This window comes from Sinohyriopsis cumingii, chromosome 16 (genome assembly GCF_028554795.1).
Source record: "Sinohyriopsis cumingii isolate HCF-2022 chromosome 16, ASM2855479v2, whole genome shotgun sequence".
Classification (NCBI taxonomy): Eukaryota; Metazoa; Mollusca; class Bivalvia; order Unionida; family Unionidae; genus Sinohyriopsis; species Sinohyriopsis cumingii.
This window is the reverse complement of record NC_142976.1, coordinates 53,042,526-53,060,805: the sequence shown is the minus strand read 5'-3', so window position 1 is coordinate 53,060,805 and position 18,280 is coordinate 53,042,526. Positions and strand designations below refer to the sequence as shown.

The window sequence follows — 18,280 nt, the reverse complement described above, 5'->3', positions numbered from 1 at the left end:
ACCGTTTATTTCACCTTGGTGGCAAATGTGTCGCAGTTTTACTGGCGAAATGTGGCCGGAAACCATGAATAGACTGGCCTTGGGTGGTGCAGTAACAATAGTTCCCTGTGTTAGAGGATAGTTGTATAGTTTCAACGGCGTGAACTGCTGGCGGTACTGAAACCTAATGAAGAGAAACCATACAGATGTGCGGTTGATATATATTTGGCAGGTTGTGAGATCTGTGGTCTTGCATTGATTAGATTAAAATTTACGTATAGAATGGAATATCGGGCTTTCTAATTTACAAATGAAGCTGTATCGAAGTCTTTGGAAATTTGGGGTAAACGTATGACATCTAGCGGTAATCGCGCCACGGTTTGACACCGCTCGGTTTAATTTTGCTTCTCCCTGTATCCTAGGTTAATGGTTCATAATAGCTCAAAGGACAAGTACGATACTATTAACGAAACATCGAAGGCTTTCAAGCATGAACTGACTTATATAGTGTGGAAGTGACAAACTGTACTCTATTTCCATAGTAGTCAGTAACATGTATGGAAATGTTACCCGACAAAATAATCTCTTCAGCTTCCAGTGAACCCTATCAGACCCAGACTGCTTTAAGACCATTATATTCCAGAGATTTTCCCCAAAAGAGCAAACAAATATTTATAAAATATAAATGATTTAGCAAACCATGCAACCTGATTTTTGGACGGGGAAAGCAATATATTGTCTGGTGTCACTGATAGACAGAATGGATGTTGTTGTTGTTGTTGTGGGATTTAACGCCATTTTCAAGCACACGATAGACTATACATGGTGGTCAGTATTAATGATGGAGGAAGAACCCGGAAGAAAGTACTTTCTTTATTGTATGTTCACATTGTCTGTTACTACAGTACATTATAAAACACATTTTGTATCAATGCAAAACAATGAAAATATTAAATATTTACGATGCCACTGATCAATGCAAACATGTTACAACATAATATATATCCAACGTACTAGCATTGTATACTTGAATATGAATCTCAATCAGTATATTTGACGAAACAATAGTTTGTACAGTATACATAACAGCCTTTGCATAATAAATACGTAAGTAGTGAAAACATAATAGAATATATTGAATTCGAATGAATATAATAGAATCCTCAATAACAAATCCAATTCTAGATAAAACCTTTAAACCGTACCTCTCACATGTAAAACACTTTTCCCGATATTATTCAAAACGTTAAACGAAATAGGAAATTTTAATACATTAACCTGACCTGTTAAATGTCCAGGTTTTAGTGACTGCCCAAGTTTTTCTTTACATTTCATTGCTGTATACACACCCATGGTCAGATATCACGAAGTGTACGAGCTTCTCGTGGGAACTATTACGCCACTATCACGGCCATATTGCTAAGATAGGATTATAGTCTACAATCAGCGTCGGATAACACGCTTGTTGTTGTTGTAGGGTTTAACGCCATTTTCAGCACACGATAGGCTATACATGGCGGCCAGTATTAATGGTGGAGGAAGAACCCGGGAAATCCCAAGAAAGAACCACCGACCCACGAGAAGCTACTGGCAAGCTTCTCACATACCAACATTGGCCTAATCTGAGACTCGAACCCACGCAGACAGAGGTGAGATGGCAGTGATCCGTAATGGAGAGCGCTTTAGATTACTAGGCCACTCAGGGCCCCACGCTAACACGCTTTTTCCACAGTCGACTTCAGAAAATACGTTTATTTCTTCGTTATTATCTTGAAAATCTAATCTTATTTAATGGATACATAAAATAAATGAATAATATTTTTGTCAGATTGTGACATATGAAGAAACGACAGAAATAAATTTATGTATAAAAATATAAATTACAACATAAAATGATTATAAAATATAGAATTCTAGATTTACCGTTCTTACTTTATATCCACCATTATATTTTGTACGATCTCCAGAAGGTACAAGTTACAATGTTATTGCTGCACACTACAGCATGTATGCCGCATAAATAACTTGAGAGATTCATTTGTCAGTTACACAAAGTTACACCCGCTGTTAACCTTTGACCTAGAATATATTACAGTTGCAGCTTAACATCTACGTTAAATTCAGTATACTGGTGTGTATGTGTGTGATTTGGATTTTTAAAGTAGTTTTAACAATTTTTCAGTCATATCATGACGATGTCTGCAGTGTGGCAGTATGAAGTATGCTTTAACCACTTAGGCCACAGACGCGATGTGTAAGCAAATCAGTCAGTTAGGAAATTTCCAAAAAGAGTTTCTGAAACTCGAAATATAAGGACATGCAACACAAATATGACTAATAAAGTCTCCATGAATGTTTCCACACCGAATGAACATATCAACTTGTTTTAGGAACAGCAGCCTCCAGTCTAACAATACAAGTGGGTATCTTTACGTCTAATATTAGCCGAATTCGATACATAGGCAGGCCATGCATTGGAAAGAACTTGTCTGTGGCATTAGACATTACAACTTTCCGAAGACTTTTTTCGAAACCAACAATTGCGATCGATAATTTCAGTTCAGCTTAGCGTTTGTGGTATGTCAGGAGGCTGCATGTAGTCGTCTAGGTACTGACGTCTGTACAGGAAGACATAAACCTTAATAAAGTGGACATACGTTAGTTTATCGCCGTTTCATGTTAATCAAGTCTCCATGCAAAACTTACAAGAATGTTACTTAACTCTATACATGTACCTATGGAAAAGGAGTTGTTGCACTTACAGACAGTGGTCGAACTTTTTTAATCATTAAATAGCTTGAAAAATATCTTTGCAGTCCTACCTGTTTGTGGGTCACCTGGTATTCGCATATGCTGCAGCCTTCATCCTGTCCTTGGCTTTTGAATCTCCGATGATGGCGTTGGAGAAGGTCCTTTTTAAACGAGAAAGGAGGAACTAGTTACGCTTGATCTTTGTCGGAAGATGTATACATCCATTGTTTTAACATTTTGGTTGAAGAGTACGAAGTCCATATGATTGGGCTAATATTTCTCCAACCTAATTTCCGAACGACCATGAAATGATTACTGCATAGCTCCTTCCCCAGAAAAGAAATACCAAGAAAACACACACACACACACACACACACACACACACACACACACTGCCGACATTTGGACCAATAGCGTTATTTGTGACGATCTTTAGTTTATTTTGAACTGTTATTGATGGCAGATGTTGGAGGTTTGATGAAAGATACGATTAATTTTGCGATGAGATGTATATTAATGTATCTATAGACTTTTTCGATATCCAAATTATCTCCTTTTTATCAAAACTCTCTTTGGGTATGGAGGATTCGCTTGAAGCATATCTGGAAGGTATTGCCTCTGACATTCACCGATTGCAACCCAGACGAAAGTCAAGGAAATTATAGTTCTCGCCACCGCAAACCTTCCAATTAAACTCACTAAGCTAATGCGCGATAAGATATTTAACGGACAATTGTTTGGCACAATGGATATAATCATACATCAAAGGGTATGAATATAACCTGTGCAGAAACTTGTAAATGATATTAAAAAATGGGGAAGAAGATAATTTGGAAACAAAATAATAGTGCAAGACAATTCTTTGGCTGATAATCATCAAAAACAACATTAAAAGGAAGAAAAAAAAATGAATTAAAATTAAAATGAATGTTGAAAGTAGCGTTCTATTTAATTAAGTCAATTGTGAATCTTCATTCATAATCATGTTCTCTATTATGCATAACGCTTGGAACATGCATCTGATGAAATTCTTTTGATAACATTCCTCAACTAAACAAATCATTTTAAATAAAATAAATACTTTCTATTGCGTACATTTTTTTTCTATCGAGCTAATGCTTTTAACTAATTAGAAAAACGGCAATGAACATTGTTTTTGAGTGATCATTTCCATTTGCATACGGCGATTGCATGCTTTCTTAAAAGCGTACGTTTCATACAAATATTAGCGTCAGTTCTGAAAATATATTCTACTTTCTATTGTGCAATTTGAACAGATATATATGATGATTATGAACTTCTTTTTATTTTTTTCTTCAATGAATCAATTAAAAAACAAAAATAATTTTCGTAACTTATTTCATATATTTTGGATTCCATTTTGTCATTGCGTGTTTGCATATTGTTTGATACTACTTTTGGTTTAGTAGTATTTTACGTATTGGTCTATTTTCGACAAGTTTTAAGTATGAGATTAAATTCTTCTATATTTAGATTTCATTCCATTGCACATTTGAGACCATTAAAGTATTACCCCTTTTACTATCACAGTCTCTATAAGGATGACACTTTCATTGTGATAATTATTAATAATAAATTGCTTATATTTTACTGTTGTTGTGGTTCTTGTTCAAATGTTAGTGTGGTAGACTAGACGCAGTTTAATTATCAATAAAAGTACCAATATTATTTCTTAATATAATATTATTTTGTGTATCCTTTTTGGCACTTTTTATTATTTTGTTTTTATTTGCAAAAACAGTTTTTTTAGAGGAAAATACTTTCGGTAACCTTAACGTAGATTTCGGCCTATGGTAGCAGTGGTGTTAGACCGCTCCTGTGGCCTAGTGGTTAGAGCGTCCGCCTCGGATGCGGGAGGTCATGGGTTCGATCATCTGCCGAGTCATACCAAAGACTTAAAAAAATGGTACTAACAGATGCCTCGCTTGGCGCTCAACATTAATAGGTTAGTTTAGGAATGGTCAGCCTGGTGTAAAGATAATGTGACTGGGTGGGACATCATGCTACATGTCAGGATAATGTGACTGGGTGGGACACCATGCAACATGTCTGCGGCATGATGCCTCAGTGCTGGACCTCACAATAAACTGTCACACTACAGACATCGTAGTGATATGACTGAATTGTAAAAAAAGCTATGTTAAAAATCCAAATCACACACACACACACACACACACACACCAGCGACGTTATCAGGAATATAAGGTAAGAGAGCCCACTATAATTTTTAAATTTAGTTGAATGTTAATTTAATTAATTTCATTATTTTTTGTAAACAAGTGATAGATCAAGAATACATTTTAAATCAAAGCCATCAGTTTCCTTATCAAAATTCTGCAAATTTAGCAGAAATGAGAATTTTTTGCATTAACGTGAGTAGTAGGGAATTGCTGCCGTAGCGCTCCGGGATTGTAAAATGATGTCAAACAAAGGTCACACAATCCGCTCACTCATTCCGATCTTTTAGACGGAATAAGGTTAAACAAAAGTCACGCCAGGTTAATTATTGACGAAGTAAGCGGCCATTTTGATGGATTGACAGATGGATGGATTTCACGAGAGAAGCAAAAATACTATAGGTCTACTGCCGTTGTATAGATAAATGAATCCGAGATATTTTATGCCGCCATATCAATTAAGTTTATTCGTAGGTGAAGGTGTGTTACTACAGAGATGTGTGTTATGAGAAATATATCAATACTCTGTATGAAATAGTATTATTGTCAGAAGACACGACACTAGCGTAAATTGACATGCTTAGTTGCAATGTTAAAGATAGTGTCGAAGCATGACACTGTAGATTAACAAGATGGCCGCTATCGCTTAACCGGCTTGAAGCAGCTGTTCCGCTTTTTAGTGCCGTTTTCATGATATTTGTGCTTGTTGCCTGTTTTCATCTTCGTTATTGTGTTCATTATGTATTGGCTGTTAAATTCGTATGTGTGTTTTCATCTCCTTATTTTGGAAACAAGAACAATTAGACTTTTTTCTCAGCTGTCTTGCTCCACTGTTTTTGAACAAACCGCCATCACGTGATACTTGCCAGTCAACCCGTTTATGCTATGATGGACCCTCATTAATTGCTTTAAATGTTCACTCCTTGGCTCTCCACGCTACATTGTGCTCTAGACTAAACGAACTGGGACTACATTCATCATTACCTAAATGTAAACAGAAGCGAAAAAAGAAACGTTGCTTCAAAGCTGGCCGGCGTAGAACAGGAAGAAGAATCCCAGTTACCTTCCTTATTTCGGCCAAACAATTATAAAAAAATTTCGACCGTTAATTTAGATAACCTAATTCAAGTCCCATGAATTCGTCAACCTTTGTGTCAACTATCCAAGAAATACCTCTATGCATTGCATTATTCAATGCCCAGTCAGTAGGACCACCGGAAAAGTGCACAGAAATAGTTAATTTTATCAACGACCAAAATGTTGACATATTTTTCCTGACAGAAACATGGCTATAAACATCAGGCGATGAACCCAAGTGTGCGGATCTAACACTCACTGGTTACTCCATCAAGTCGTTTCCCCGTAATTCTCGCGGAGGTGGAATTGCTGTCATCACAAAGAAATGATAAAACGTCTTAACTACACCACAACATTCAATTTCGACCACACATCTTTTGAACTAGTCCAAACCACACTCAGACTGGAGCAAAGGTCAGTCCATTTCTTCTGCCTATACCGCCCTCCTTCTAGTAGAAAAAACAAGCTAGCTGACTCTCTCTTTTTGGAGCAGTTTCCGAATCTCCTGGACTATGGAAATTCGATAGGTGGCAACCTGATTATTCTGAGAGATTTCAACTTTCACTTTGACTGTCCCGGAAACTCAAATACATCAACACTCATAGATTCCATTAATGTTTTCAACCTCAAACAGTCAGTTAATCAACCCACCCATAAACATGGTCACATTTTAGACTGGATTCTTCATAGACCTGATGATAACATTCTACGGTCCTCTCTGGTATCCCATGACCTTGCATCAGATCACCTCTGCATTATATGCCATTTTGACACATCAGTCCCTAACCCTCTACCTTTATCTGCTACTAAGAGAAACCACCGTATGATAACTAGAACCAAACTAATGCACGACATCCAAGCTAACCTAACAACTTGCTTACCCCTAACCGGAGAACAACTCGATCACTGTCTGCGTTCATTGCTTGACAAACACGCACCAGCTACCAAGTGCAGAATATCAATTCAAATGTGTTCTTCATGGTATAGCAGTGTTAGGGACCAGCTTCGCACTGCTAAAAGAGACCGGCGTAAAGCAGAGAGGCTCTGGCTTTCCACCAGACTCACTATTCATAAGCAAATCTATGAAGTCGCTAAGAAGAATGTCACAAATATAGTCCATGCCGCGAAATCAGCCCACTACACTACTAAGATCACGGAAAGTTCCAGCTGCAAAGAGCTCTTCGAGATTCACCAGTTTGTAGAAACATTGGTTCTGCTAGATACTGGTCTAAATGTATCATGATTCAGTGAATGAAGTTTCGTGATCTGTGACTAGGTCTAAAAAGTAAAAATATAAACTACTTGGAGAGTTCCCCGTGTACAGTATCATATCATTATTTACTATGGAGCAAATTACACTGACGATAAGACATGGCGATAATTTTGATTTACACAATATCATGCCATGAATTATCAGTCAATTTGCACGATAGCAATAGTCGTCTGTATCTTAGTGATTTACAACTGCAAAAATTCAAATTCCCAAATTAGGAAAAATGCATTTTCTATCCAGATGATTCAAAGCACCATAACAAATTGTTTTATAATATACAAAAGCATGCAAATATATAATTTGTATGTATATTTGATTTAATTATATCTGATTTAATAAATATTTATTTCAATGTAATTGTTTGTCAGTTTTAATTCCTTTTATTTTTCATTACATGATATTGTAATGTAAATTTATTCACTAGAGATGATACCTTTTTAGAAAATAGTTTGACCTTGACTGTTAGTTTTTAAACACCAGGCGTTGATCTAAATCCTGACCTTGTTTCAAAATTCGTAACATCCACGTAAACAAGTTCTGTGATTGATTGTTGTCGAAGTCATGATGGGACTTTGTCTTTAAGATGTAAACAATTTTTTTTACATTTTTTTATTTCTTAGAATCTACAATGATTGGTTTTCGACAGGGTCACACTGGGTAGACGTGATCCTTAACAAGTACTTATTTTCTATAAACTTTGAGAAGATGATCACGTGACCCCTTGTTTACGTTTTACAAGACCATATAATCTCTGTTTTGGAGAATTATTCTCAGTTGCAGCTGGGCCTTTTCTTACACTAGAAGTTGTATGTTGTGCTGTTTGGAATTATTTCAAATTACGTGGATTCAAAACGATTCCTTTTGTCATTTTTCTGGAAAATACGTGTGCTCATGTAAAATTGTTGAACAAGGACAGGTTTTTGTTTTTAATAAAATATTATTCAGCTATAAGAAACCGGAGTGATAATTCTTGTTTTTACACTACAGATTGCAGCATACGTCGTCGTCTTCCATCTTGGATTCTTCGTCGGGATTCGAACGTGAAATCAGTAGAACACTTTGTTATTAGGACTACTAAAATTGTATTCTTGGATTATGCCTGGATTATTTTTGGATTTTATTCTATAGAACCTTAAGTTCATATTGTTTATTTTTACACAATTTTTCCGGGGAAATAAATTAATGTATTTGTTTCAAGCTTGCTGTTTTCACTCTTTCTTGTGTTACTGTTTATTCGATCTCAAACACGTGGCATAAGATAACGCAATAAGACTATTATTTTGTCCGTTATGCACAGGTGCCAACTAATTCTTGACCAATATATTATAAAACAATCTAGGTTTAAAATCGATAAATCATTTTTAATGAATTCTTATTATCTGTATTTCGCCATTTGTGATTTAAAATCGATAAACCATTTTTAACGATTTATTTGTATCTGTTTTGAGCCATTTGTTGTCAAAAAACTGAAAGGATTTTTTTACAAGTTCACATTTCAGCTCTTTGGATGCTAGATCTTCCTTCAGAAATACAAGGTCTTCAGCAAAACAGCCATGTGTTGAGCTTGCCTCTATAACACCGTTACACATGAAACCATTACTTTCCAAATATGTTCTTAATGCAATAGCATTTCCAGTTCCCCTGTCATTCCTGTTTAAGCACTCGGCTGTCAGGCTCTTAATATGAAGGCCATTGAAGGGAATCGTCTGCAAAACTAGAAGTTCGTTTCCTTCCACGTCCAGTCCGAAGTAGTCGATGGTACTGCGATTCATCGCCAACATAATAGAATAAAGCGGAAAGCGTGGCACATCGTGGTACGGTTTATTGTCAAATTTATGTTCCTGGACCCATAGTTTGTCTTCTTTTCTTTCTATAATTCTGCTCATATCGCTCGCACTGTTCAACTTCAGCTAAAATAAAAGCAAAACAATTAACAAAACGAAAAGTAAATTCCTACAAATTCAGCTCCATCAAGCCAACTTTAATAATATGTCAACCATAATCTTCAGGTTTAAAAAAAAACAACTTATTAGTACCTAACTTACAGGTTGAACCCAAATATAGATGCCAATAAATGGTACCTCTATAATATGAAAAGCTTCACCAAATTCGGTCGTAACTCTTTGCAGTCTGGTTATACATTTTAACAATTCCATGCATGGTATGGAACTAATAATGCTGTTTGGTTATATATTTTAACAGGTACATGCATGTTATTGAACTAATAATGCAGTCTGGTTATATATTTTAACAATTCCATGCGTGTTATTGAACTTCTAATACATTCTGGTTATATAGTTTAACAAGTCCACGCATTCTAGTAAACTTCTAATGCAGTCTGATTATATAGTTTAACAAGTCCACGCATTCTAGTAAACTTCTAATGCAGTCTGATTATATAGTTTAACAAGTCCACGCATTCTAGTAAACTTCTAATGCAGTCTGGTTATGTAGATTAACAAGTCCACGCATTCTAGTAAACTTCTAATGCAGTCTGGTTATATAGTTTAACAAGTCCACGCATTCTAGTAAACTTCTAATGCAGTCTGGTCATATAGATTAACAAGTCCACGCATTCTAGTAAACTTCTAATGCAGTCTGGTCATATAGATTAACAAGTCCACGCATTCTAGTAAACTTCTAATGCAGTCTGGTCATATAGATTAACAAGTCCACTCATTCTAGTAAACTTCTAATGCAGTCTGGTCATATAGATTAACAAGTCCACGCATTCTAGTAAACTTCTAATGCAGTCTGGTTATATAGATTAACAAGTCCACGCAATTTAGTAAACTTTAAATGCAGTCTGATTATATACTTTTTACAGGTCCGTGTATGGCATTGAAACAAGAAATATGAACTCACACTTTTCCCATTAGTGTTTGTTCTTTGGTATTTTTCTGTCTTGTATTGTCCCTCTAGATGATCCTTGCTTTGTGGAAGAGTGGTAGCCTGTATTCCTTCTCCAGTAAACAAACTGTCTTTCAAAGAATCTTTTTCACTTTTGTTACGTTATACTGTACGTGTATATGCATCACTCACCTATGATTATGTATACCTACCTAATTACCCACCCACCCACATACCACCCACATACTTACATAAATATACACACACGCAAGCACGCACGCATGCATGCATGCATGCATGAATACATACATACATACATACATACATACACATTCAGACACATACAAATATATATACAGAGAGAGAGAGAGAGAGAGAGAGAGAGAGAGAGAGAGATTTTCCTATATTTAGATAAACGCTTTTACCATAACTGGAAACGGATGTGTACTGAGGCAGGCACGTATGTGGAATGCTTTCTGATTCAGTCTCTTCAGTTGTTGGAAGTTTTCAGGATTTGGTTCTATAAGGAGACCAGACCAGCCACGTGATTTTTCGAAGAAAAGCGACGTGGAAGCATATTCACCCAACCATGCTCCAGCTTCGACAAAGAATCCATTTTCCTTGGAATAAAAAAACCCTTATATATGCAAAGCCTTTAAAAACCCGAAAAAATCCACATTTTAAAAATGAGTCTATACGTAAGTAAAAAAGTAGAAAGAGAGAAAGCGAGTGACTATGCACAATAAAGATTCGTTAGTATGCATCCCTTTAACGAAATAAATTCAAACGAAACATTGTTTCTTCTGGACAATAATGAAGGTGTGTGAGACAATGAGCCGAACAATTATAAAGATATGATGTCTCACCGGCTTCGCTCGTGCATAGCTTAAAAGCTGATTTAACAGGAAACGTAGGTTGTTGCAATCATAATTTACTTGTTAATCTAAGTGACAAAGGTGAAAGAACACAACTAGTTTTATTACTACTCAAAATGTAATGTGATGTATTTACATGAATTTCAAGGTAATGTGCTAAACTAATTCTAATTAAAGTGTACAATTAACCTCAATGTGCTTGAAAACTCTGGTTTGCTTATGTTTTACACCTATTTTGACTGATAACATTAACATAGAAACTTTTCACAAACAAGTGTCTGAATCGACGCCCACTGTCCAGTCAAGCTTATAAAGTGTTTGAGTCGACTCCCATTGTCCAATCAAACTATAAAGTATTCTGAGTTGACCCAAATCGTCCAATCAAATCTATAATGTGTTTGAGTCGTCCGCCATTGCCCAGTGAAAGTTATATTGTTCGGTGTATTTGCGCATTCACAATGAAACTCATGTGTCACGATATTAAGCTGTCCAAGGAGCAGATAAGATCAATAATCTCGAAACAAATTATTGCTTCTTTATTTTAGATCAGGCATTTCGTTTTATAACTGCTGTTTAGCACGATTACATTAATCCTCCGATCTCCTCTTCTCATTTAGTACGACAGCATAGGGAACGCAAAGGTTAATGGTGTGATTGATACAAATTAATTCTTATCGTGTACACTGAAGTCATCACATCTTGTTTGCCGGATACACCATTATCTCTCTATAGTAAACTTTGCTCTCGTTTGAGGCTAATAAATACATTGCAATATTGTTGGCACACTCTTCTCTTTATATCTGCGTGCGGTGTACACAATTCTACTATTAAAATCAATCTTTTGTAATTGAAGTTGCGAAAGCCGATCAAATAAAGAGGGACTCAAGACATAACCCCCCTCACCCCCGCTCTCAAATACTTGTGTGTCGCAAACGAAATCTATTAAAGAGGTTATTCTGGCGCCCTCTAACGGAAATATTATGGCAAAAAGGACATCATAAATAACGGTACATGTTAGCATAAAAGCTTGGGTTAATGACTTACATTACCCGCGCGACACCCGATGGTCAGGATATGAAAGGCACAGTTCTAGGGCCTATTTCAGTATCCGTCATAAAGAACATCGGCCCAGTGAAATCTCCTAATTATTAGAGTCCCTACGATCTCAAAAATATTTTACAGAAGAATATTTCACTCATCAACATACATATTTTTTCAATGACAGGAATACAAGTTCTTTAAACCGTGAGCATTATGACTGATTTGTAAATACTCTGTTTGAAATTATCTTAGACAGTCATTGTTCTGATTCATTTTTCTGCAACGACCCCGAAGCAGCGAAAGATAATTTTAATTAATCTAGTGTAACAAAACGCATATCAGCATACAACTTTCTTTCATTTATTTTACTTTTATCCTCACGCGACCAAAGCTGTAATCTTACAGCCAGTGTTTTTGTTTAAAGACGTAACTTACCTTGGAATTCAGGAATCTGTCGATATAACCGGACTGACCGCAGGAGTAATCCAGTTTGCCTGGGTTTTGAAGAGCATACGATTTTTCTGCAGGTGGCTCGATGTAGTATTTTCTGATCAAATCAATCAGCCTGGGGTCTGTCATAGATGCCTTCTCTCTGATCAGGATATTCAGTTTACCTGTCACATTTAGATCCATGTATTCATTCCATTTGGACGCAGGTATAGAATCGAGCGACGAGTTGGACTGGAACCAGAGGATAGGGACCAGTTTTTGGAAAAAGTTGAACCCACTTTCCTGATCTTTTTTGCTTAGTGAGTTAAATTTTGTGGCTGATTCGTTTCGATATATGATAAAAAAGTATACGGAACAAATTCCAATTCCAACAACAGATAGCATAACAAAAATCCGCCGGAGTTTCAATGAAAAATATTTATACATGTTTTGGGGCTCCATAGATCTCTCCAACTCTGAAACGAAACAGTATTTTCTAGTAGATATGGCTGAAAATCATTGATATATTGATTTAAGTCAGTTAAATATTTATAGCATCAAAGAGGTGACGATCTGAAGATACTTTCTTATGTAACCATATGATTGATTGATTGATTGATTGATATTAAGAAGAATACGGTCAATAGTATATAAATTACAGCAACAAATGGAAATGACTTCAATTAAAGTTGAAAAATAGCATACATCTACAAATGACCAAACAAATTAATGCATGTACAGTGAGTCTTGAGAAGTAAGAAAATTGGAAAAAAAATGTATACATAACATTGGGATTAAGTAAACATAGCTGGCACGATTGCAAGGGAGCGTTGAAGATTTCTTGCTAGAGCGAAATGAAAATACAATATCAGAAAATTAATTAATTGATTGGCGTTATTAAATTATAATTAGTTAGCAACACTACGGAAATAGCAGCACTCTCATTAGTATAAGTGGCAACACATTATAATTAATACAAAATTAATTATCAAATGCTGTCATGATTACCATTCATAAAATATTAGGCTACTGGGCTGGTTATCCAATGCGATGATATGAGTACTACCAATGATAAACCAGACAAAATATATTGTGTAAGTAAACTTATTATAAGATTACTGATAAGCCGTTAACTAAGAATGCGTTGATCATTAGCATCGATACAGGTATAAGTTTGCTTTATATATGCTCCCCTTGGAGTTAAAATGAGATTGAAACATATCAGTTGTTCTTTGCGTAAGAGAATTAACAAATCTTGGTCACCAAATCAATATAGGACATAGATTGTAAACGCATGTAAGTATGCACTCTAAATTTTTAAAAAAATATGAGACGAACCATATTCAATGGCTTGTGTGAGAAACCATATTCAATCGTTTGTTTGAGAAACTAAATGTGGATATAAATGACCAGCAACCGAAGTACAAACTGAATGACAACGAATGCAGGCAGCTTCGTCCATAGACGGAAAACGTTTAGTCAAAATATTGCCATTGAGCAGACATAACTCTAGCGATTCTGGGAACTTCCCCCTACTTCCCATATTACAAACAGAATCAATCTGCCATCAAACGACAAGTTCTGATATCGACTAAGGAAAATATCTCGATAAATCCCACATTTCAATGCATTTTCATATAACAAACGGAACTGGAATTCAATTCTACTTCTCCAGTCAGATTTATTACAATCGACATTGATGAATGGACAGTTCTATAATTGCTTTTAGATTAAATTTATCCGACAGTATATCCGTCCTTTAATATATCCAGTTTTTTACAATTGTTATCTTGGAATACGACAGCTAAAGAGACGGGGTAAAAGTCTTTTTTTTTTTGCAAAATAAACTTTCTACAGCCTACCAAGCTACTCAATGAAAATTAGTGTATTTTTATCAATGTAAGCTTTAATGGGAAAATACTCAATAGGTTTAACGCAACATCCGTTTTCGTCTATGTCTAGATATACATTGTATATGTTTATCGTAAACTCGTTGACCTCTCGCTATTTAAGGTATATTCTGATGGCTTGACTTAAATCAAATCTCAGACTCAGAACCATGCAATGTGCGGGGCAATGTAATGATTTCACACAAACTCTTGGCTATGCGAGGATAAAATACATTCCTATTTAATCCAATATCAGTAAAACGGATTGACGTACTTATAAGCTTCAAATCAGCCTCTTTAAGTTTGGTGTATATTCTGCTATAGTTTGACACAGTATACCAAAATGTTTACATGATTCCGTTTCTTTTACACTCTCTAAACCCAAGAGCCTGTGATTTATTATGTATTCAGATGAACCTTCGTTGAATACCTTTTGGACAGTTTCCTTTGAATTTTATCTAAATCCCCACTTTACGGAGTGCTCATTACATTTAATCACCAACTGGCTCAATCGTGACTTCGAATGATTTGGAAGAAGAATATCGCAGGCAAAGGTCATAAGAAAAATACAAAACCTAGCTTACATAATTATAAAACGGTTCGTTTATAGTCATAACATGTAAAGCAGCGGAGATAAAAGCCCACCTTGGCGTGCTCCTTTCAAAATCGGACATCTTCCTGAAATTCTTGTTGAAAGAATAATTCTTCGAAAGATATCTGACTAAACTTTGACATTCACTGTCATTTAGAATTAATTCAAGTGTGATATACCTTGCAAATGAACGCATCAGGCCATGCGTTGTCAAAAGCTTTCTCTGTACCAAGAAAAACTGTATACAAACTGTTTTGAGTTTCGTTAGCGTAGCAACTTACTTTATGGACTAAATGGGGTGGGGCTGGTCGTGTTACAGACCAGATTCTTCTAAAATTACCCTTGTAGAGAATTAATTAGGAACAGAGACAACTTTAGATTATTACTTATCCTAATTAATAGAGTCTTTTAAATAACTTGTAGGAGGGTTATTGCTGACAAGCTGAGCGTGTACATGTGAAGCTTACCAGCATCTGTATCTTGACCAAAATAAAACTGTAACTTATTGCCAGTCTTGTAATCAGCGGGCTGTAATCGGATCCGGCTTAGATATTCAAAAGCCGGATTGGTAAATTACCGAGACCAGCAGCAGAGGGGCTGAACAGACCTTTGTCTGATAAGCGTCGAAACGTCGAAAATAAGCCTTCCTACGAATAAAAAGCGTCGAAAAGCGTCGACAATTTACTGAGAAAATTTCCAATGGTGATTTTTCCACACGCGCTTTACATAATTACGCCTTAATTGAGGTCATCAGCCCCTCTGCTGCTATAATTAAATCTTTATGTTATAATAAAATGGTACATCCGGAATCTCATACTGCAAGGATAGCTCGAGAACGATTAGAAGCAATCAAAACATTTCTTCCTGTTAGAGATTCATTTAGAAAAAATCTACAAGCGCAGCAAGAAGCACAAATTGAGTACGAAGAAGACACTAAAAAACTGTTTAAGCCCGTTACTGCAGCTACTGAGAAAGTTACAACAGTCATCAAGGAAGATCTTCTTCCGGTATCAAAACAAACAGCAGAACAAACCGAAAAAATAGCAGCGAGAACTAAAAAAACAAAAAGGATTTTACGAGATCTTCCAACTGATATAGCTGCAGCTCAACCTCCACCTGTCGGTGAAGAAATACTTGAAAATATTGGAAAACTTCGTACTGAAGTCGCCGACGTGAGAAAAGAACTTGCATCTGAACCCAAACCAGTAGAAGTAAACGCAGAATTGATTGCAAGATTTAAAAAAGGGGTTGTTGAAGATATTATAAATCCTGAAAGAGAAAAATTACCCGAGGAAATATTATCTGGTATATTTAATAAATCTAGAATTTTAAAACCCAGTCATGAAAAAGTAACTGATGATAATCTTATTAAATGGATATATCGCGTATATTACAACAAAAAAACAGGCTAGAGGTCCAGAATACGAAAGTCTTAGTAGAGAAGTAAAAAGACTTTATAAAGAGAGGCTAGAACAAGAACAACTCTTTCAGTATCAACTTCCTCCACATCTGCAACAAATAGAACAACAACAGTCTTCTTCGCCGAAACTTAAAGAGAAGTATCTTAAAAGAGCAAGAAGATCCTCATCTAAAGACACAGAGACAACAGAAGAAGGAGCTACTGGCAGTGGTCTGGTAAATAATCTTGTTTGTCCTGATAATATCATCAATGATGTATCGCGGTTAGAAGTTCTCATAGGGGGAAAACGTGCCGAGAATAATTCACCAGAAATAACCAATGAAGCAGCTGATATATGTCGGCAATTATTTCAAGGTGGTATCATGGATATCGTCGTTTACCGAGAGCTTATTGATGAGCTCGTTGATGATTAGTCACCGCGATTAGATAAATGGTAAATAAAATAAGATGATCATACACAATAATCATCGTAAATCCGTATCGGTCAGAGCGGTAAACTCACGATTACCAATCTATAGGGTTATTTACGGAGATGGACTTGGTGATGTTATTCAGGGATTATTTACAAGGTTAGCCCCAAAAGCAGCGCCTATTGCAAAACAATTATCGATGAAAGCTATTGATATTGTCCGTGAAAAAGCTCCTGGTGCAATTGTCAATGTTGCTGGGAAGGCGTTCTCGGCGATCAAAGATAGACTAGCACGATTAATAAGACGAAAACAACAACCACCAGTAAAACTGGCAAGTACTGAAATTATGCTCGCAGACGTAAGTAAAATAATAAATCAAGCTGCAAATAAAAAACTAGCAGCGTTAGCAGATCGGGGATTCGGTGAATCGGGAAATAATATTTCAAGTTTAATATCAGGAAGTGGAACTTCCCGAGGTGGAATTTTCCGAACGCGGTAATCAACGTGTTAGACGAAAATAATTATAATAAAATGTTCAAGCGCGTATCCGACACAGCATTTGACATGTCCTTAAAGATGAATCAATACGTGATTATCAGTTTTATTCTTATGACGCACGTACACCAGATCAACGTGGAGGAAGAATTGAACTACAAGTTCATGACACAAGTAGATATTTTCTACCCGCCGAGGCTTTTATTGAGGTAGAAGGTACAATTGTAAGAAGGGATGATACCAATTACGGAGGTCAGTAAAAGTTGGTTTTGTCAACAACGGGATCATGGCATTATTTAGTAGCGCCACGTATATGATTGATGGAAAAAATATTGAATCGATTGAGAATGATGTCGACGTTGCCACAACAATAATAGCGTTGGCAAGATATTCTGATGATTATACAAGATCAGCAGGTCCTACAATGATGTTTGTGAAAGATAATTCTAATAACCCTGAAAGTGATCCGTATAATATGAGACGACCAAGAAATTTTGCCAATAACGCGGATGCCGATGTGTGGCCAGTGGTTCATGGTTCTAGTGAAAATTTCAACTTGGGATTTGCAGCGCGTAGAAATATGTTGCTAGAAGACAATATAAGATTTTCATGTACAATTCCACTATCGCATATTTTTGGATTTTGTAGGAATGTTAAAAAGGTTATTTTTGGAGCTAGACACACGGTTGTTCTTGTAAGAAAGGGTGATGATAACGATGCTCTGTGGAGACCTGTTGGTGATGCTGGTAAAGTAATATTGTCTAAACTTTCACTGTGGATGCCGGTAATGACTCCAACGATCGCAGTAGAACAAAAATTAATTTCTTTCATGGACACAGGTGGTAAATCCTTGTTGTCATGGTTAACAACAAACACAGATAGTATGCAAACTGACGTTAACCGTCAGTTTGCATGGCATATAGCATCACAACAAGGTGTTTCTGCACCACGACATATTTTTATTGCGTTTCTAAACCATGATCGTTTAGGTAATCAAGTTC

General features: G+C 36.1%; 2 protein-coding genes across 5 annotated transcripts in view; one reads left to right on the top strand and one right to left on the bottom strand.

The window, feature by feature from the left end:
- The window catches only part of LOC149780417 (nose resistant to fluoxetine protein 6-like), a 50,733-nt gene extending 42,356 nt beyond the window's left edge, over nt 1-8,377 (top strand). For 3 of the 4 annotated variants that reach the window (XM_089937343.1, XM_089937341.1, XM_089937344.1), the window contains one exon: nt 2,796-4,341. In XM_089937343.1, coding sequence (XP_089793469.1) covers nt 2,796-2,918 — 123 coding nt within the window. In that variant the 3' untranslated portion in view covers nt 2,919-4,341. Of the gene's footprint in view, nt 1-2,795; nt 4,342-8,265 lie in introns of those variants that run through there. The other variant, XM_089937342.1, reaches the window with a different exon arrangement.
- A 301-nt stretch (nt 8,378-8,678) lies between these two features.
- LOC149780416 (protein Star-like) lies at nt 8,679-12,677 on the bottom strand. The gene is made up of 3 exons (XM_089936204.1): nt 12,480-12,677; nt 10,554-10,748; nt 8,679-9,188 (listed from the first exon to the last, which is right to left on the bottom strand). Exons 1-3 carry the CDS (start codon nt 12,675-12,677, stop codon nt 8,679-8,681), a joined length of 903 nt encoding a protein of 300 aa, XP_089792330.1.
- Between the last annotated feature and the right edge of the window lie 5,603 nt (nt 12,678-18,280).

Excerpts from the sequence above, each read along its gene's own strand:
- LOC149780416 (XM_089936204.1), bottom strand. The coding sequence starts at position 12,677 with ATGGATCTAAATGTGACAGGTAAACTGAATATCCTGATCAGAGAGAAG. Across the intron at positions 10,749-12,479 it reads ACAGATTCCTGAATTCCAAG|GAAAATGGATTCTTTGTCGA; the intron begins GTAAGTTACGTC and ends TTTTATTCCAAG. Across the intron at positions 9,189-10,553 it reads CACATCCGTTTCCAGTTATG|CTGAAGTTGAACAGTGCGAG; the intron begins GTAAAAGCGTTT and ends CTTTTATTTTAG.